Consider the following 21,776-nt stretch of genomic DNA (forward strand, 5'->3'; position numbering starts at 1 on the left):
TAGAGAAAATCTATGGAGGGTAATCATGTTCAAAAATCCAGACATGTAAACTTGTAAATCTGAATATGCAATCGTGTTAAGTATGAATATGTATAATTCTGATCGTGTAACCTATAAAACTCGGGCATAAACACGTGCAAGATCTGACTCAGTTCCTTCGCATGATGCACATTTTGCAACTTTAGTTAGTTAATTAAACCTTGAACTTTGCACACTTTCAATCCGTAGTTTCTGCATTTTTAACTTCAGGCTCAGCAATAGCACATCTGACATGATACAAATTGACAAATGTAAAGTCTACAAGTTTGTCGAATTTTGACATGACCTGATATGGCAACTGCCTTGCTGCGGGAAAATGCATGCCGTAATCGCCGGAGTGGACAAAAAATAAACATAATATTCAGCTTAACTGTTGCAATCAAAATTACCAGATTATTTTTAGAAAAAAATTTGAGGTATGATTAAAACTGGACCAAACAGGAAGAGGTTCATGTAAAAAAAAATCTTTGCCGATGTGACGAATGCGCTAATTTCCGTAATATAATTCTCATGGTATTATAAAAGGAAATGCCTAATATCTTATTTTCTAAAAAAAGTTTGGCATGTAATTCAAACTGGAATTTAAGTTAATGCGTACTCTTTTCTAGAAATGAGACGGATCAAGACATTTTCTAAGGGGGTAAATATAATTTTAGCGACATGGGGTTCGAAGACCGCCGTGAGGTCCCGTGTACCTCCATTGCTTCTGAATTCTAAAAAATGTAGAGAGAAAATTTTTAACCGGGTTTCCGATTATTGAAATAGTAAAAATGGCGGACGGGCGGGCCGGCGTGTGGCTGCCAAAAAGGTACCATTCTTGTACCGAAAACTCCTTCAACAGTTTCAAAGATAGGAAGTTGTTCTTATGCAGATTAATTATACATATACATGTATCAGAGGTATGCAAATTGCTAGGATTTTGATTTCTGATAATTTATGAAAAAAAAATAGCTGTTGAACTAAGTCATTTTTGGGCAAAAACATTGCATATAGAGTACCCATTTCTTTGTATAGGTAGTATTTATCAATTCAGGATTGACAAATGGATTATGGATACTGTTCACACAAAGGAAAACCAGTTTGCTGTCACATTGACAGCTTTACTCTTGTTATTTTCCTGAATTAGTTAGAATAAACGACCTGCAAAGATTTGGTAGTTTACGCGGAAAAATTTATGTTACTTTACATGTACATGTATTTATACTTTTTTTTTGTTGTGCAAGTGAAAGATAAATAAAAACACAATCTTCAATAATAATAATAAAAAACAGTGCATATTTTAGTGCACCGTAAATTGAAGTTTTTATTTGGGAGGCACTGTAGCTCCCAGGTCGTCAATCCAAATTTTTTCAGACCGGGAGCTACAGACCTGCAGCTAGTTCACAAGTGGCTGTAAAGCTGTATTATAATAGCTCTTCAGAAAATTTTTATCAACCAATTTCACAAAGTGAGTCTGTATTGAACCGACATTCAGGGCCTCATTCTCATATCCCGTAATAATTGCTTGAAATAAAAAAAAATGCCAATTTTTACATGCATGATAGGCTTTTTTCCCTATATATTGCCGACAATGAAATGAAACATTTCTTAAAATAATTTATACACATTTTAATTTCACGACAGTTAACGTTATCTTTGGAATTTTTTTTTTAAAGAGGGTGTCGCTTCTTATGTCTCATATTAATCACAATTTCAAAACCAATGTATTAAATAGTTTGTTTTTCTTAACCTTAACTTTGAAACACAGCTGGCCGACCCCGTGTAATTTTTCGCAAGGGGGGGGGGGGGGGGTTCTTGTCCCAACTTTATGGTAGCGATAAGGATGCTTTTGGATATATTTTTGTTATCGGCTTCGGCCGATCACTATTGTGTCCATATGAGGCATCCGGCAAATGCTTCCAAGTGCGCACACATTCCGCTTGCATAAGTAGTTCTTATAAAAACTTGAAGTTTGGTTTAGTATTTATATAACATTTTACTCAGTTTTATTTTAATTCATTTACCTTAAGAGCTGCAAACATACATAAAATACAGTTCGGCCTGTTAATTCAAGAATGCACATTTTGTCTCACGCGTAAGAATTTCGATCGAAAGATTCATTCAGTAATGCAGTTGACTTCGATGAACTGACCTCAATCATAAGAAGATGGTCCATGAATTGCGCTCGATCTATTGCTGTTGCATAATAGTAGCTAGGAAGACGGCTTGATTTATAAACAAGGTTACGTTATAATGCGACCTCAATAGCAAGTTATGATGGCGTTCAATGTTTTTCAGTCGCATTAAATTATTTTAATACAATTCTTTCTTTGTATACGTGTTAATGCTCTTTGATGAGCCCTACTCAGTATTCTGAAGAAGAAGGAGATACATTGACATTTAATAATTACGTTAAAAATATAAAACTAGACAAGTACTTTACGAACGGCTTTCCCCAAATTTATTTCAAAATTAAATTTATTGACGGTTTTTAATGATGAAATTATGGTGTACAGATTCAAAATATTCTATATTTTGTAAAAATACAGTACTGTTTTAATTGTTTTACATCAAACTGATCATGTTGATTGCTTCTAGCTATCAATATATCATTAATGCCGATCATTCCTTTAAAAGGAATACTTTGTCTTAATTCAGCCGAGGCCTATACTTTAACAATTTGTTGCATGTACTCTTACAAAAAAGCGTATATATCTTTATACACGTGTATTCAAATTAGGTCATTAAATGTAATTTTTTTTTCAGTTCTAAGAAGATATCTGATCTGAAGCCGATCGAATTCTTTACTCGCATCTGTTATAGATTCTCTTGATAAAATGTACACAAATCCTATAATTTAATTTTCCGAAAAATAATACGGAAATACAAATGCAGAGACTACAGATCGAAAGTGTGTATTAAAGTGGCAGGTTACATGTAAATAACCAACAGCATTTTACAGTTGCAATTTGCATCTGTAGGAAAAATTAGATTGAAGGCTTGCGGGGCCAACTCTGAAGAGTTTATCCCTGAGTTTTATAGGTAACACGATCAGAATTACACATATTCATACTCAGACTCACACACCAACACGATTGCATATTCGGATCAACAAGTTTACATGTCTGGATTTTTGAACACGATTACCCTCCATAAAAATCTTTAAAAATCTTCTTCTCAAAAACTATTAGGCCAGAAAAGCTCATATTAGAATGGAAGCATCCTCAGGTAGTGTAGATTCAATATTGTTCAAATCATGGTCCCGGGGGTAGGGGAGACAAGTGGGGCCACGAAATGGGGGGGGTGGGGTATATAGGAGTAGAGAAAATCTTCTTACAGGTACAACAACAAAAGGGGCTTGGTATTTACCAAAAAAAGAGGTGGATAAAAATTGTCTGTTTTTTAATTTTTTTAGCAAGATCTACTGTACTTAGTTGTCAAGATATTTTGATACTGTAATGCTAATTTGATCGGAATTAAAGCAATTGTTGCTCAGGTGAGCGATGCGGCTCTTGGGCCTCTTGTTTTGTATCCGGCAAAATTGTTTCCATCATATTTATTGGGAAAAAAAGATCGAGCTATTTTGTTGGTTATGTTTTAATTTCTTCCGTGAATACAGGATTAAGAAACACTATGTGCCAAAAGGTCCAATCAATTGTATAAAAACGACTTGATTGTAACAACGTTACGTTGCCTCGATCTGTACTCGGCCTCGTTAAGATTTTCAACTCATGTCACAAACACATTTCTCAATAAGGACCTGCTATGTTTGCGAAGATTTTTTTCATGGCTGTATGTTATCAAATTTATATAAGATTTGCTAGTAGAATGTTTTGCTTTGAAACAGAATTGACATCTATAAACTTAAATAGATGACAATTTTGTTTTCCATGTATTTGGATACATTTTAAAATTATAAAACATATTCTCGAACTATCGAAAGTTTTGATCCAAACAATCAATAATTGCGATGTTCTTGACAGAGAAAAGACATTTTTAATATTGTAAAAATTTAAAGATTAAAAACATTAGTTTTCAAAAACATTTAATTTGTTTTAATCTTTGGAACAAACAGCACACACAAGTTCTCTTCCTGCAATATAAGGAGGACACTTCAAGGAACCACAACGGGCCTCTACCAGGTAAAACAGTTTACCATCTTTATTGGCAGCGCCGCCTTGTATGGTGTCTGGATGACTGTCAATACAGGTGTACGATGTTCCAGCTGCCTGTTTAGGGTGCCCTGCCATAAGGTAACCATGATATTCCAGCGTCCATCCTTTGTAACACGTTTTTCTTGCTACAATGAAAATGAATACTCATAAAACATGTTTCTTTCATTAAAGAATGAAAGCAAAGAATATTTTTGTCTAAACATATGCAATTTCATTGTGAAAATGGATAAAAATAAAAATCTTAATATTTAAAAAGTGCATTATTTGATTTTGTTGTTTTAATAAATAAATCTTCGCTCATTAAACTATGATTAACTTCTTTTCTACTTTTATATTCATTTATCTAGAATATATGATATCAAAACATATATTTTTATTTTATGACTGAAAAACATATCGCAAAAAAGAATATATTTACAAATAAAGAATAAGTATAAACGTAACACATACATCGTTATCTTCATTTGTCATACTCACCTGGAAACATCTTAACAACTCCTCTTTGGCGCACAAGACAAACAGCGCACGGAACATCGTGCTCATTAACTGTTTTAATATAACCTGTAAAAGTATAAGTCTCATACTCTGCGCCATAAACGTAAGCTTTGGCTCCATCGTGCCCGTTACTATACAGCCCCCATTCTGGATCCCGCGGTAAACAAAGAGTTTCAACAGCGGCTCCCTTGTGCGTATAATGAGAGCCTCCAGTAAACCCTGCACAAGAATTTATGGAAAATTAAAAATAGCAGTTTGGAAAATCAATAAACCTTATAAATGAAATGTTGTTTTTAAAACACCTTCCTATATCTCCAACAAAATTCAAAATTGCACGGCATGAAATTCAACTTAATAATTACAAGTATTTAGATATGAAGTACATGTATTGCTTCACACTAACATTTCTTTCTATGACTTTTTCAATTGATCATTATAAAAACTAAAGATAATTCAATGCTGGAGATAGATAAATGATAAAATCAACAAGAAGAGAATTATTTACGATACACAATAAAAAATTGTATTACCTGAATAGACTAACTCGGCATTGTAGGGACATGTTTTCTTTCCCCATCTGGTGTAAACTACACTACTGTTACCGGGGTCTGTAAAAATGCCAATAACTTTGGATTTTTTATAATTATATTATCGCTCCTGAAAATGATATAATGAAGATTAATATTTTACTTACGTGTATTTACTTTAGACTTCATGTTTTCTTTAAACTCCTTCATGGATTTTTCGATGGCGTCAGTAAAACTTTTGATTTCCCGCCTCAAAGCCTCTACTTGGTATGCTCCTAGAGCAGACGATAATTGTCCAGTTATATAACCCTGTAACATGTCTTTACAACTTCCGGTGTTTGTCTCAGCTTTTGTTACAGCAACGAGCAATAACAACATAAGGATGTCCATTGTCCTAGGTAAAATTTAAAACCAGGTACAATGAAAGAAAATGTTTTTATTATACATATTAAACATTTAATTGGGCTATCTATACTTCTAATGCGAAAAAAATATTTAAAAACTATACTTGTTTTTTCACTTCACAGAACTGTAAAACCTATGTTTCCTTACGTTTCATGAACATAATGAATATAATACATGCAATGGTTACCTTTAAAACGTATTGACAGAAGTGCTATCTATCGTTTGTTCGGCACCTTATATTTATATGATAATAAGATAAAGTTGTTAAAATTTTTCTCACTTTTCACGAAATATCATAATCAAATTGAAATCAGACACTAAAAATCGACATGTAGGTTATTTTGTTACTGCAGATCTCGTGATCAAAATCATTGTCAAAAGTGAATTATTTTTTTTCTTCGTTGGCTTAAAATTTAAACAAAAACTAACAATACCAGCTATTTGATGATATAAGTTTCTCTTTTTATGTTAGCACACGGTAATTTAAGTTGATAGATAAGTTTTGACAAATATAACAGAAATGTTTTCAGAAATTTTAAAATTAATTTGTTTCAAGTTTTATAAACATTTGCTCTTTAAAACACTTTTAAAACCTGATGATTTTTTTAAATACTGTTTTAATACTGTTTAAAATTTAAACAAATCAAATGTTGATTAGTCTTTTAAAAACAGTTTACAACGACATGTGCATATAGAGTAAATTAAATTATTCAATGAGGTGTCAAACTTTATTTTATTCAAACTTAAATGTATACATTTATGTACCTGTATATTGAGTACGGTCTATATAATAAAATTTCAGATTTTTGTTGTTGATTCCTTATTGTGTGTTGTTATTCATCTAAGTTTTACTGGAAATCAATTGAATGTGAAGAAAAAATTCAAATGAAAAAATACATATAAAGTCAACGCTAATATCTTAAAAAGCTAAGAATTTCGTTTGTCATATTATTTTGTTTCAGATGGTCGTTGTCGATTCCCCATAACATGTTGCTATTCATCCAAATTCTACTGATAACAATGGAATGTGAAGAAAAGTTCAAATAAAGATATAAATATAAAGTCAACGGTGAGATCTTGAAAACCTAAGACTTTGGCTTGTCAGATTTTTTTTTCATCTCATGTAATTCTGCAATTATAACAGATCTCATATTGCTGTTGTCATAATGCTATATTTGAATTCCCAATAAATGGATTTTAAACTTACGTACAAATCTAAAACTGCTTGCTGGTCAATTTAGAAATAAATGACACGTTTAAAACTTCATCAGAAGACTAAGGGCTTCTCAGAGGATTTGATCAAGTACCAACCAATTTCTTATCCCGGTGAACTAAATAGCAATGCTACTTATTACCTATATATCTAGGATATCTATGTTACAATTTCCATAAATTTCTGCTATTGACTTTTATAGTTCAAGATATACAAATATTTAATAAAATTTAATAAAATTTATTTTATTTTCACTTGCTCTGCTCCATAGCAGTTCAACCTTGGCTTATTTCAATTGAACTGATCAACAACACCGTACATGAAAAAGAAATCTTTGACATGGCTTTATGTTGATCAAACGATACATCAATAATATTCATTTGTATGTAGTATGTCATTTAGGTAAATTAAATGATCAACACCACCTTTTGGGTAGATTTTTTGTTAAATAATCAATGAACAAAAATCGATCAATCATAATCAATTACTCAATAATTCAACAATATTTAATCAATCCGTAGAAAAAATCATTCAAATTTTAATCAATGTTTTTTTATATGTGAATGTTTCAAAACGACAATCAATGTATCGATGTAATATATTACTGAATGTATTCAATTATCCCAATAAATCAGAAACAATTATCAATTAATCATTCAATTACTCAATGTATTCAATGACACGCTGTCAATTAATGTTTCAGTCAAACAAAGTGTCAGTTTAAGTTAGCCCCATTATTGGCCAGGACCTGAAAGTAAACAGAATCGGGGAAACCCGTCAGTAGAATTCGGCAGTATGTCTCCATGTATCAATGATATATGATATGATACATGTATATGAAGACATCAGCCACGAGCTGTTTAATTTTGCAAAAACGCTAGGACAATAGGACTGCAGAAATACTCAGCGTACGATTTAGCGTAGACTTTAACTTAATTTTAATATGTAATATGTTCAGACGATCGGCACGTACGGTTTTCAAAACTGTAATCTGAGCAGTATCAGACAAATGTACGCCCTCATGGTCAAATTTTTGTGAACATTGTTGGAAATCAAGGTTCTATAAGCAGTGGTCCTTACGCTTTACTATAAATGGTGCTAATGATTTGGTAATTTCTTTCGAGCGGTCTCGCCGGCAATATATGATAACATATGTCTGTAGTAAATTCGTGTGAGTATCAAGGAACATATGAATTGACTATTAGATAAGCAACAGTTGATTTCATAGATTTGTGCAGCCTTAGCAACGCCATGATTCCAACTTTATTGCCCCTGCAATAGAGCATTGTCCAATCTGGATGGCCTCTTTGTTCAACGATCTTTCTAAATGTGGGCTCTACACCCTTCCAGACAATGTCACTAATGCAATTAAGGAACAACCAGTGAACCAACCTTAGAATTTATTAGAATTGGGTTAGAATACGATAATATTACTGTTGTTAACATATGCATGCACCACAATCTAATATATAATTTAAATGCGTTAGAAATCCATCTACCTTTTTTACTTAATGTCCTCCTCTATTTTCTGTTGTAAGTACAAATGTGTAGCTACACCTATTATAAAGGAGTGGAATTTGACAGAATTATGTAGTAAGGATATTAGCGCTGAGATGGTGTTTTTACCTGAGATAAGTTTAAGCTATATTTTTAATATTTCTGTTTCCAGAAAACATTCTACATGGGATCTAAAAAAGACAATAATTCCGGAGGTAAGCGTGCTGAAGTCTTGTCTGCTCGCATACTAAAACCATTAGTCCTAAAAGAGACATGTCACGTTATGATTACTAAACTTGGCATTCAATTTTTGGGGAAAAAAACTTAGTTTAGTTGTCAGTATTTATGAGTTATTTATTACCTATAAATTGATCTGCCCAAACAGATGCCTAAAAGAATAGGCACTTATTCAAATTTGTAATATCTTTTTGTATATCTGGATCCCATGATTCGGGCCGGCCAGCATATGGCTGTCCAATGATTCTGGAAAATCGCACATTCACCGCAGGAACCACGAGATCTAAGATATCATTATCAGACTAAGATGGTTCTGAAAATGGTGAATGCCCATTGTATCGATCAAGAAATGTAAACCAGATACGAGCATCCTCTTTTTGAGAATTTTTAACAAATAAACAAGCTTTTGAAGAATCCAAATGGCATGCATCTATCAAAAAAGTACTTTCTTAAATACACATTCCTAAAAGTGGAAAGTCTGAAAGTTAAATAGATAAAAGTCTGAATGCGCTACACAAATCAATTTTGCTAATCAATGCCTCGTAATCATTCTCTTGAATCAGTGAAATTGCCTGATCAAAAGAGGTGTAAGACAGTGAGCACAATATTTTATCAATATGCTCTTTGACGTATTGTCTATGGGCACTTACGTATTTGAAAATAACCCGTAGTCCCCATCCTATTTGGGTAGCACTTCAACAGGGTGACACCTATATCGGGTAAACGGACCTGATATCCTGCCAAAAGTAATTTCTTTTTCAATAACAGCTAGATGTTTATTCACATGTTAACTCGCAAACTTCATACTGTTGAATTGTAATATATCTGAGTGATTAGCAAGAACAGAAACCTTAATGGAGTTGACCCAAGTTGTTTAAAATCTTGGTCTTAGTAACTGAAATCGCCCTGGGCAGTTTGGACGAAATTTATTGTTATTTTGCATAATTCTGCTATGCTTTTTTAAATGAGGATGGGGCTTTGATTATATGTGTTTGGGTCCACTGATTTGACCAACAATGCAAACGTGGGATTGACTTGTTGAAGTGCATTCATACATGCTGGGATGAACACTAGGGTTTGGGTCAGAAACCTTTGAAATTATAATTCAAAACATTTTAGTGAAGATGTTTTATGTTGTGGAGCTTGTTGAACGTCAATCGCCATATACAATACTTATAACCCCACATCGATAGAGGCAACGAGAAATTAAGTGATTTTAGACATTTTGAGACGGACTGCTAGTCTTATTAAAGCAAATTGGTTTAAATATCACGGCTATATCCTAAGCATATTTTACAGATGTATTTCGTCATATTAATTTAATGTGCAATTTTAAACGTAGCTTTTGTTTTAATTTTAAAAAAAATCGTATTTATAGAGTTTACTTTTTTACGACAAAGTAAGTACAACACATATGAACAAATTTACTCATGATTACACACCACGTCACGTTCAATTATAGCTTTCTACGATGATTTCAATCACATGTGGGGTTGTTTTGTACAATATAAAGTTGATTAAATAATGAACTTATTTCTGATTAAAGTTGTAGAAAATTAAATTATAATAGATACATTTAATTTCTATTCATGTTATGAGTATTACATAATAAACGAGACATTTTACTTTTTTATAACAATACATTTGACACATTTGAGTTATTGGGAAAACTGATAAAATACCTATGACCGTTTACTTTTTACGGTAAACAGCAAAACCCAGGAAAAATTAGCAAATTAAATCAATGATTACGTCAAATAAATCTTATAATCATTATTGAAATAAAAATTTATATCCCTGTAGCTGCAAACCTCATCTAAAAATAAGACGGTTTAATTTTTTTTAATTATATGTTATAGCCAATTTAACATTACACAAAATTTTACCGGATTGAGTTTGAATTTTAAAATATTCCGGATTTTCGAATAAGGTTTTGTTTTCAGAATTTTCGTGTGTGCACGAGCTGCTTAGTCTTTTCCTAGTCGCTGTGCCGACTACCATTTACCATGTTTACTATGTCTGTTTCTACGAGAGAAAACTTCTAGGTTGTTAATCACATCAAATCACATCACATGTTGTTACATCAGACTCTAACAGCTACTAGCTTTTTTCAATGATTAAATAAAGATGTGCATTAGCAACAAGTTGCCTTTTCATTGATCATAATTCAATATTCATTGATTATTTTCAATTATATTCATCGTGTTAAGATATATTTCTACTATTTTCAGGATTTTTTTCCTTTTTTCTCTTTAAACCGATTTTCATTTCTTTTCACTTTGATTAACTTAGTTGTTTTATTTTTTTTTAACTTTTTCTAAGAATAAAGATTGTCTTTCTTTCTTTTTTAAAAGTATTTTTACTCTCAAAATAAAGTTCCAAACACGACACTATCTATAGAGGTCAAAGAATTCTTTACTTGTCCTAATTAAATCGTGCTATAACGCAAAAACATGGTTTGTGTCAGTTAGTGCTGCATGTTATTAATGTTGGCGATTCACAAACACATTTCTCAATCGACGGTTACCAGAATAGTTTTTTTTTACACGTCAGTATGTTATTATGATATTTCTAAACGGTTCTCTGGTAGAATATTTTGCTTTGAAACCGAATTCACATCTAGAAACTTAAAAAGCTTACCATTTTGTCTTACACCTTTTTGCATGTTTCAAAAGTGTTAAGCTTGCTTTCGAACTATCGAGAGTATAGGTCCAAACATTCAGTATATCAATTGTCTTGAATGATTTTGAATCAAATAAAAGCAGGTTTTAACGTCGTAAAGATTTTATGGAAACGAATCACACATACAACAAAAAATCATAGCCGTATTTTTCAAAACAAAGCAAAACCTAAATATCCCAGACAATGAAAACTACACGTGCTATATACAAGATTGAAAACATTAGTTTTTCATAAATATCAATTATGTTTTAATTTTTTGAACAAACAGCACACACAAGTTCTCTTCCTGCAACATAAGGTGGACACTTCAAGGACCCACAAGAAGCCTCTACCAGGTAAAACAGTTTTCCATCTTTATTTGTAGCGCCACCATGTAAGGTGTCTGGATGACTGTCAATACACGTGTATGCTGTTCCAGCTGCATGGTCGTTGTACCCCGCCATAAGGTAGCCCTGATATTCCAGCGTCCATCCTTTGTAACACGTTTTCCTTGCTACAATGGTAATGAATTCTTATACAATGTGTTTCCTTAATCAAACTATCTAAATGCAAGCAATGAATATTATTATCCAGATATATGTCATACATTATGAAATTAAATTTAAAAAATGATTTTATTGTTTCAAATAAACAAATAAAAAAATTATTTTTCTTCTTTTTTTTACTTTCATCTAAATTGTATCATATTAAAGCATAATAATTTGATTTTTATAACTTAAACAAAAACATTGCCCATATGCATTTATAGAATAAGCATACACGTGTAACATACATATTTCTTTTCATTTGCCATTCTCACCTGGAAACATCTTAACAACTGTTTTTTGACGAACAATACAAACAGCGCACGGAACATCGTGCTCATGAAGTGTTTGATCAAAACCTATAAAGCTATAAGTCTCATATTCTGCGCCATAAACATAAGCCTTGGCTCCATCGTGCCCATCAGTGTACCTCCCCCACTCCGGATTTCTCGGTAAACAAAGAGGTTCAACAGCGGCTCCTTTATGAGTATAATATGAGCCTCCAGTAAACCCTGCGCAAAAAGTTATGAAAAATTTAAAAATAGCAGTTTGAAAATTAATAAATCCTCCGAACAAAATGTTGTTTTCAAACATAACTCCTATATCTACAACATTATATAGCAAACAATTCTGCTAGATTATAAGTAAAATGTAAAATCTTGTTTCAATTTCATCCTTTTTTTCTTTTATAATTTATTGTTTTTGTTCCATACATACTAATACTAATGTTGACATTATTAAATTCAGTTTTTATAAATTTTATACACATGCATACTCACTCACACACAAGTATAATTACATACATTTTTCAATATTAGTGGTAAATGGTTACTTCCAACAACAACAAAACCCCCCCCCAAAAAAAAATAATAAAAAAATAAATAACAAATAATAATACGAATAGTAATAATCATAATATCATAAACTAATCTAAAATGTTTTTCCATGTAAGCCACAATTTTTCAAAATTGCGCAGCTTTTGATTTTGGATAGCAGCATATTTTTCTACATGGTATTTTATTCTTAAATGACTGAGTAATTCAAGAAAATTTGGCATTTTGTTTTGCATTAAGGATATAAAAATATATTGTTTAACATTTAGAATTATGAAGTTGATAACCCTGTTATTGTTTGACAATGGTAGATCACCGAGAATAACATTCGAAACATTAAAACCAACTCTTTCAGAGGTTTTTCTGTATATATGAAGACTTAAATCACTCCAGAGTGTTTGTACTTTATCACAAGCAATGACAACACGTATTATTGTTTCAACATTTTCCATACAAAAACCACAACAATCAGAAGTTTTAATGTTAATTTTCTTAAGGTATTTTCCAACAGGAACAATTCTATGTAAGATTCGAAATTGTAACCACTGGGCAGAAGAATCACTAGTGGTTTTATAACAAATTTTAAAAACATCTTGCGCTGATATTGTGTCTACTCCATATGGAGTAAGCTCTGCCTCCCACTTGCTGATTGAGGTTGGAATAGCCTCATTTTTATTCAAGAGATTATAAAAGATTTTTGAGCATTTTTCAGAAGAAATGAGAGGTTCAAAAAATAAAGGTACATATGGATTAGGAAGTCTTTTGAAAGAAGACCTATCTATTAACAATGATTTCAAATATTTTGAAATAGCTGTTACAATGCTATTGTATTGCATCACACAACTGTCAGATAGATTGTATGTGTTTTTAAGAACTCCAAAGTCTAAAAGATTACAATCATTATCAAAAAATCTTGCACAACCGTTATTCCCTTTTCATACCAGGATTTAAAAAAAACTGGTTTGTTGTTTACTTTTATATTAGAGTTATACCACACTGGAATATAATGAAATTTGTTTTTAAAGTGCAGAGGAGGTAAAAGATTCCATATAACATGATCAAGCAATCAAAACATCTTTCCAAAAGGCGTTATTTTCTTTTAACAAACAATCAAACACAAAACTATCTCCAAAATCATACAATTTCTGTTAAATATCATCTCCATTGAGAGCATAGAAAATATCCATCCATGGTTTATGTGAACAAGTTAACCTTTTAATCCATGTACATTTAAGTGATGTAATAAAACTTCTAACATCTACCATTTTCATACCACCTGACAAGTAGTCTTGTGTTATAAGAGACCTTTTAACTTTGTCTGTTTTGGATTTCCATAGAAACTCAAAAAAAGCTTTGCATATAAATGATACAATCTCCTTTTTGGGAGTAGGAAGCGATATAAATAAATGATTTAGTTTTGGAATTAACAAATTCTTAATGACAGTGACACGACCAATTGGAGTAAGAATTCTTCTTTTCCATTGTTCCATAAGCGCAATGATTTTTGGAATCTGATTACCAAAATTAATATCAACAATTTCAGAAAGTTCAACGGAAAATTGGAAACCTTATAAATTAAAAGATGTAGATCCCCAGTCTAATTTCCATCTGGTATGATGAAACACTTGATCAGAGAATTTTTTTGAACTAATCCACACAATTTTTGTCTAAGATGTATTAATTTTAAGTCCTGAAAAGCTGGAGTAAAAATCTATAGTTTCTAATGCTTCGAACAAGGATTTTGGTGAACCTTCAAGCGCTAACAAAGTGTCGTCTGCATACTGTGATATTATATGTTCTTTATTATGAACAAAAATGCCCTTAACATCATTGTTTTGCTTTATAAGAATTGAAAGGATTTCTGCACATATAATGAATAAATATGGAGCAACAGGATCTCCTTGTCTACAACCCCTTTGAATGTCAAATTGTTCTGATAAAAAACCACTTTGTAAAATGCAGGCACGGAAATTTGTGTTTAAAATTTTTATCCACTGGATAATATATTCTCCAAACCCAAAATAACTTAAAACTTTATAAATAAACGACCATGACATAGAGTCAAAGGCTTTTTCGAAATCAATGAGGACCAAAAGCCCTGGAATTTCATGTATCTCTGTGTACGAAATCAGATCATAAACAAAGCGAGTATTTTCCCCTATGTATCTACCTTTTATGAAACCAGATTGTGTATTTGAAATAATAATGTCCAAAACTTGTTTGATTCTAAAGCTTAGGCAACCAGATACGATCTTGTAGAGAACATTTAAAAGGGTTATTGGTCGCCAGTTCTTTAGAAACTGTCTTGGTTTGTCCCCTTTTGGCAAACATGAAATTATTCCAAGTCTTTGAGAGATAGGAAGCTCTTTTTTAAGAAAAATACACTTAATAGGTCTAACAACATAATTTCCCATATCACTCCAAAAAAACTTGAAAAATTCTGCGGTATACCCATCACTACCAGGGGACTTATTATTCTTCATGTGCTTTAATACGTTAAGAACTTCTCCTTCCTCAATGTCTTTCTCCAGACCTTTGGACGTATTTGTATCCATTTTAGGATTATTAGAATTTAAGAACATTTCTTCTAAATTTATATTAACTAAACTTGAATCTGCACTTTTATACAGAGTTTCATAATATGTCTTAACTTCATCTAAAATTTCTGTTTGTTCATATATAGTGCCGGTACCCTCTAATTCAATTTTTTTTATTGTTTTATTTAAATAAATCCTAGATTCTAAATTACAGAAATATTTTGATAGTTTTTCACCCTCTTCTATCCAGCGAGCTCGGGACCTTATCATGTGGCCTAGTAACTTTTTCTTTTCTAATACTCTCGAGTTCCTTTTTTTCATCTAATTTATTTAAATCAATGAAAGCATCTGATTCTAAATCCTCAATTTCTTGCAATAGTGTTTTTTCTTTTTGGTCTTTTTCTTTTTTGATATATGAAGAATATGAGATAGTATTTCCCCGTATTTCCATCAGTAGTACCTCAAGAAATAAACTTTCATCCATGATATTTTTACATTGGAAATTTTTACTCTCTGCATTTTCTAGATATTGATTACTAACACATTTTATTACATATTTTATCTTTTGAACGTTGTCTTTATCTGTAAGTAAATAATTATTAAATTTCCAAACACCACGCCCTCTCCGGAAGGGATTAAATTTAAGCTCGAGAAAAACTATAGAATGATCAGACCTGTATCCAGGTTTGATAGTGCAGTTTTCAACAAGATTTGTTAAGCTGTCAGAAATGAGAAAATAATCAAGGCAACCTTGTTTTAGAGGATTTTTTTCCGCCATGTATATACTTTTTTTTCAGGATTTAGGACTCTATAGTAATCTATGAGGCATAAGTCCTCCATTATTTCCAGGCCTTTACTTCGAGCCTTTGGATTGTTAACACTACAGTAGTTATAAGTATCCTGCATGGGATTCAATGCAAGATTAAAGTCCCCACATAAAATAAAATATTCATTATCAAATTCAAGGAAAATACTTCTTACATTTTCATAAAACTCAGGGTTGTCAATATTAGGACCGTATATATTAATGAGGGTAACCTTGTGGTCCACAATTGTCATGTCTAAAGCCAACAAATTACCTTCACAGTCGTTTTTCCCTCTATGAATTTTAAACTCAAAGTTGTTATTGGAAAGTATACAGACCCCTCTTAAGTTAGATGAATATGAATTAAACACACATTTAAATCCCCACTGTGTTTCTATAAACTGTTCATGTTCAGAAATAAAATGAGTATCTTGTAGGCAAATGATAGAATAATGTTTTTGTTTATAGTAGTTAAGAACATCTTTACGTTTTGATGGTGTGGCGAGCCCCTGGCAGTTCCCCGTAGCTATTAAAATCTTGTCAGACGACATCGTATTGACGTATTAAATAGAAAATAACAAAAGCAACACATGCAAGACAAAGAACATATTAAAAAAAAACACATGCTAGAAGCAAATAACCACTTACCATTACCAAATTTTCTGATCCAACCATACCCAAAAATATTACACACACACAAGAATTTAAGCATCCTACCAGTTCATTAAGAACACTTATAAAGGGAGAAACACGCACACTCACACATACACACATGCCTAAACAGAAAGTAAACAGTTCTGAAATTGAGATACCGATCCCGATCTGACAACCGCTGACCAATCCCGAAGCATCCAGGTTCCACTCCGCTGTCTATCAAAAAAGTGTACTAGCGCCGTTTTAGTTTTTCAGAAACATTGTCCAGAATATCGAATCTGCGGCGGCGTCCTTGTTCGTCCAGCGCAAAAATCTTGCCGTTGTAGTATCAGGCAGACTGGATTCGAGGGTCACCATTAAGATTGCACAAAAGTTTTGCGTTGAAATATGTTAGGTGGTCATGCATGGTAAAACATTTGTTGAGTTTGTCATTCGATCGATTTTTGATGACCGCGATCTTGACCTCCGTGTTACGGAATTTGGCGTGGCCCTTTCCCATCTCCCCCAGGAATCCGATGAATCGCAAGAACATCCGAGGGGTCAAGGACCATCTTCACTGCCTCCTTGAGAATTGTACACAATTTACTCCTGAGGTTTTCGTTTTTCTCCTCGGCCCAGTTTAGAAATTTAATATTGGCTTTCTGCGAGTATTGTTGATTTTGATTGGCGAGGGTCATTGCAGATTGTGCCGCAGATTCGCATTGTTTGAGCTTGTCGTTGAGAGATCTCAGTTCACTGGCTTGGGAGTTCAATTTTTCTCTCAGAGTGTCGAAATCAAGATTAAAACCCTCAGAGATTTCTTATGTTTGTGTTTCGAACTCTTTACACTTTTCGTCGATTTTATCTTTAAACTCTTTTTTGAGTTTGTTTTTGATACTTTCTTCGAAATCTTTTTTCATTTCATCGACAATTTCTTGTTTTATTTCACTTTTTATTTCATTTTTCAATTCTAACAATATTTCCGAAACCAAGACCTTGACATCCGATTTTTTCACCATGGACTCTCTTATTTCTGTCAAACTTTGCTGAATTTGATGAAGGTCACCTGAGATATTAACGTGCTGGTCAGATGTACTACCGTCGTGAGCAGGTGTATGATCACCGCTGCTAGTTCTCGGTTTTTTCACTGCGGCCTTTTCAGAAACAATGGATTTTCTGACGGACACTGGTGCCGATTTTAAATCGAGCTGAACAAGTATTTTTTGTTTTTGTTTGTTCTTTTTCCGGTGTTTTTCTAAATACCCCTGACTTTTCGGCCATTGTTACTATTGTCACTATTAGTGAGTAAGAGTTCACCACAGTCCAATATTTTCAGAATGCTTCTTAACAACAATATCAAGGCGTAAATTTCTAAAAATTATATAGCACTCACCAAATTGAGTTTTAAGTCCTTTATCCACTATTTTGGGCACTTTAAATATTACAGAGACGTATTTAAAGAGAAAAAACAGCGGAGCTTCAAAAATGTGGTCAGTCGCAGACCATCACGTGACCAAAACCCCTCAATCTCATCTTTTGTGTACTCATTCTATTTCTTTTCAATGGCTTATAATAAAAAAAATAAAGATGGGTAATTGCTAAAAATGTATCCTAAAAAGGGTATCCAAAAGTATAGATCTACGAGACTAATAATGATTTACGACAAACCAAAAATATGTTCTCCTTACCAGAATGGACTAACTCGGCATTGGAGGGGCACGTTTTCTTTCCCCATCTGGTGTAAACTACACTTCTGTTACTGGTGTCTGTTAAATTAACATGTTATTTAAATAGTTCTTCTTATAGTTTATAATTATGGCACCTGACACTTTTAATTCAAAAACGTCATCTGACGTACCTGTCTTCACTTTGGACTCAATCTTTTCTTTAAACTCGGTCATGGATTTCTCGACGACGTCGGTAAAAGTTTTGAATTCCCGCCTCAAAGCCTCTACTTGGTAAGCTCCTAGAGCAGACGACAGTTGTCCTGTCAGATAACCCTGTAACATGTCCTTACAACTTCCGGTGTTCGTTTCAGCTTGTGTAACAACAACCAGCAATGTCAGCATAATGATGTCCATCGTCCTGGGTAGAATTAAAAACGATAAGCAAGCATAAATAAACGTTCGTGAACATATCAAAGATGGATCATCAGTAGTTCTAATGCAAAAAAAATTTTAAAAAGTAATTTGTTTTATAAAACATGTTTGTATTTTTAATTTATTGAACTTTTAAGTTTGTATTCCTGCGTGTTAACAACAAAATGCATACAATACATTCAAATGTCACAATACCTTGATAACGTAATTACGAAAGGGCTGTTTATCGTGTGTTATACACCAGGAAAAATCTAAACGTCACTGTATATATGTAATTTGAAAAAAAAATGTAAACATGTTTTCTCGATTTTCACGAGATATCATAATTATACTGTAATGTGACACCAACAATGGAAATGTATGTCATTAACTTAAAACTGACCTCGTGATCTACTTCATTGTAAATAGTGCGTCTATGAATTGATCCAAGCAAGAAATTGACATATTAATATTTATACTTATCAATTATAAAATGAGTGTTTATATTTTTTGTAAATTCACTATTAATGTTTTTCATGTGGACTTTTATCTAATATAAAGAGAAAAACCGTGAAGTTTAGAATTCACTCCTTTTTTATCCTTATAAACATTTGCACTATCTTCCATTTTTAATCCATTTTTTTAATGATGTTGGACAAATTTCAAATACTTTCATTAATATATATATCCCTAATGTCTACGGTTAAAAAAGATAGAAATCTATTTTCATTCGAATACTGACTTTTGTCATGTCGTTCTTTTAGACCAATTTTAATAGCAAGGCTATGTAAATTGTAATTGATAGTTATTTTCAAAAAAACCTGTTTAGGACGACACATTAGAGGGTTGTTCGAAATTATTTGAAATGATTTTGAAATAAACATTCCTTCAAGTATTCCACGCATTTTGAAATACATAATTTCAATCTCTTAATTAATTTCTAAAAAAAATGAATGGTTTGCTTGTCTAGGCACATCTAAGACATTCACTCATAACAAAGGGTTTGTCGGGAGTTGTAACAATGACTGGATAAGAACGGGTTATGTTTTGGATAAAGGAAAAAGCTTTCACATAGGGCTAAAACTGAATAGAATAGTGGATGCAGTAAGATTGTAAACTTTCCAGACCTGAAAACTTGCTTCACAAACTCAAATGTTATACTGCAAAAGTACCATGAAGGAGACGGGCATGCGTAAATCGAGACACATGGCGACGTTTGTGATATGATATGTGATATATATTATCAATCACCTAATTGTGTACGGAGTGTTCCGTTTTTTCCCCGACTACGACAAAGAACACATGGCGGGTGTGACCGGTCAGCAGAGGATGCTCACTCCTCCATAGCATCTGGTCCTACCTCTATCTTTTTATAGGTCCATGTTGCTCTGCTTTGAATTTGTATTTCGTTTTATGGATTTTTGAGATGGTTGACAGTTTGTTATTGTCATTTTTTCATTGTTTAGTATCAGATCTCGGTAATACCAACCTGTACTACGGTAGCCCTATAACACCGAGATTTTTACGACTATACCATCAAATGAGAAGAGAATGAAATAAAGAAGCTTCTTTGTGTTTTGGTTATCGTAGCTTCTACAACCCTTATAGAGTGTTTATTTAGATATATTTCGTATCCAATATTTCTTGCTGCTTCGAAAAAGTAAACCCATGTTTGTCAAAAGAAACAATGTTTAATTTGCCTTTGATTTAATTGATATAAACATTTTTGCTAGTGTCTAGCGGGTTACTGACGAAATGTTTTTTTGTGATTTATCAATATATGCAGTTACTATCCGGCAGAAATATTCCCTGCTTTCAAAATACCTTCTAACTGAAATGCACCAACAGGTTTTTGGCAATGTCACGAATCAAGTATCGACCAATACCTTCATTTATTCTTCGAACTTTTGAGACATTTGCCTTACATATTACAGTAACAGGTCGAGCAAGTTTTTCTTCATCTTTGACGGACTTTGTGTCATGAGAAAATTTCTTTCCTCACTATCGAATTGTCTCATAAAATACCTTGTCAGACCCATAAACTGCCCCCAATTCATAAAAATTTGCATTACCGAATAACTGGGGTGCAAACTTTCATATAAATTTTAATTTCTTCAATGTTACAGAATGCTTTTTACAACAGTGGCTCTTTTGAAATGGTTATAAGTTAATAACTAATTAAGCTTAAGGTTCATATTTTTAATGTTTGAATGGTATTGCAAAGAGCATTTTAAGAATATAATTACCCACACAATCATTCAGATAAGTACGTGCTTTGGTATAGTACATAATTTCCAAAAACAACATTAATACATTAAACGATGTGAAGAATATTTATTTATCTAGTTAAACTTTAATGTATGCATTTATTCACCTGTACAGTATAAGAAAAAATTAGGTTTTCATTGTCTAGATCATGTTATCTGCTAATATTTATTTAAGTTTCATTAAAAATAAATGAACAGCTATAGCGCTTACTTGTAAGCTTGATTTTATGTATAGTCACAATATATATGTTATTGTTATAATGACTTATTTCATATTTTTATAAAATATATTGTTTAAATATGCGTACACATCTAGAAATACGTATAAATCAATACAGTCTAACTTTAGTATGAACGAATTGAAACTGAATGACAACAAATATTGATTTTCGGTCACACAGCAGTTTATGTTGCGGTGTAGTTTTCAATCACACGTGCATGTTTTATGGAAAAAAGATGAGCAGATGATATAAGTTTTCATTTTCATATATACATTATAGAACACGTTATCACTGATATTTGTTTATTTCCGATAACTAACTGATGTACCTGTTGCAAATTCGTTTATAGTTTTGCTCAACTTTATTTCAAGTTCCCTTTGCATCACTCGGTAAAAAAAAGGTTTCTAAAGATATATTCTAAGTTGTAGTTTATAAGCATAAAATATTATAATCACTTTAGAGAATAAAAAAATACACAGATGCACTGGTAAAAAAGCTATATATTTTTCAATGTATTTGACAAGTGTACAAGATGTATCTGTTTAATATTATAGTTTGCAGTTTGCTTAGTTTTTCAAAACTGAAACAATGAAACCATTGTTTTATAAATTATCGTATATAACATTGGT

The 21,776-nt window shown here is 32.2% G+C and overlaps 3 protein-coding genes across 3 annotated transcripts in view; 1 reads left to right on the top strand and 2 right to left on the bottom strand.

Moving 5' to 3' along the window:
• The window catches only part of LOC105339282 (limbin), a 502,381-nt gene that overhangs the window by 119,458 nt on the left and 361,147 nt on the right, over positions 1–21,776 (top strand). The gene's annotated exons all lie outside the window — the stretch shown is intronic.
• Positions 4,074–5,848, bottom strand: LOC117690553 (uncharacterized). The gene is made up of 5 exons (XM_034474978.2): positions 5,808–5,848; positions 5,383–5,609; positions 5,219–5,296; positions 4,671–4,907; positions 4,074–4,318 (listed from the first exon to the last, which is right to left on the bottom strand). The coding sequence occupies exons 2-5, from the start codon at positions 5,603–5,605 to the stop codon at positions 4,074–4,076; spliced, it is 783 nt and encodes a 260-aa protein (XP_034330869.1). The 5' UTR covers positions 5,606–5,609; positions 5,808–5,848.
• Positions 11,411–18,931, bottom strand: LOC117680656 (uncharacterized). Its single transcript, XM_034474976.2, has 5 exons — positions 18,876–18,931; positions 18,440–18,666; positions 18,270–18,347; positions 12,049–12,285; positions 11,411–11,742 (listed from the first exon to the last, which is right to left on the bottom strand). Exons 2-5 carry the CDS (start codon positions 18,660–18,662, stop codon positions 11,498–11,500), a joined length of 783 nt encoding a protein of 260 aa, XP_034330867.1. The 5' UTR covers positions 18,663–18,666; positions 18,876–18,931; the 3' UTR covers positions 11,411–11,497.

Source organism: Magallana gigas, chromosome 8, assembly GCF_963853765.1.
Source record: "Magallana gigas chromosome 8, xbMagGiga1.1, whole genome shotgun sequence".
NCBI classification, from domain to species: domain Eukaryota; kingdom Metazoa; phylum Mollusca; class Bivalvia; order Ostreida; family Ostreidae; genus Magallana; species Magallana gigas.

Excerpts from the sequence above, each read along its gene's own strand:
- LOC117690553 (XM_034474978.2), bottom strand. The coding sequence starts at position 5,605 with ATGGACATCCTTATGTTGTTATTGCTCGTTGCTGTAACAAAAGCTGAG. Across the intron at positions 5,297-5,382 it reads GAAGTCTAAAGTAAATACAC|ACCCCGGTAACAGTAGTGTA; the intron begins GTAAGTAAAATA and ends GCATTTTTACAG. Across the intron at positions 4,908-5,218 it reads TGCCGAGTTAGTCTATTCAG|GGTTTACTGGAGGCTCTCAT; the intron begins GTAATACAATTT and ends ATTCTTGTGCAG.
- LOC117680656 (XM_034474976.2), bottom strand. The coding sequence starts at position 18,662 with ATGGACATCATTATGCTGACATTGCTGGTTGTTGTTACACAAGCTGAA. Across the intron at positions 18,348-18,439 it reads TGAGTCCAAAGTGAAGACAG|ACACCAGTAACAGAAGTGTA; the intron begins GTACGTCAGATG and ends TTAATTTAACAG. Across the intron at positions 12,286-18,269 it reads TGCCGAGTTAGTCCATTCTG|GGTTTACTGGAGGCTCATAT; the intron begins GTAAGGAGAACA and ends CTTTTTGCGCAG.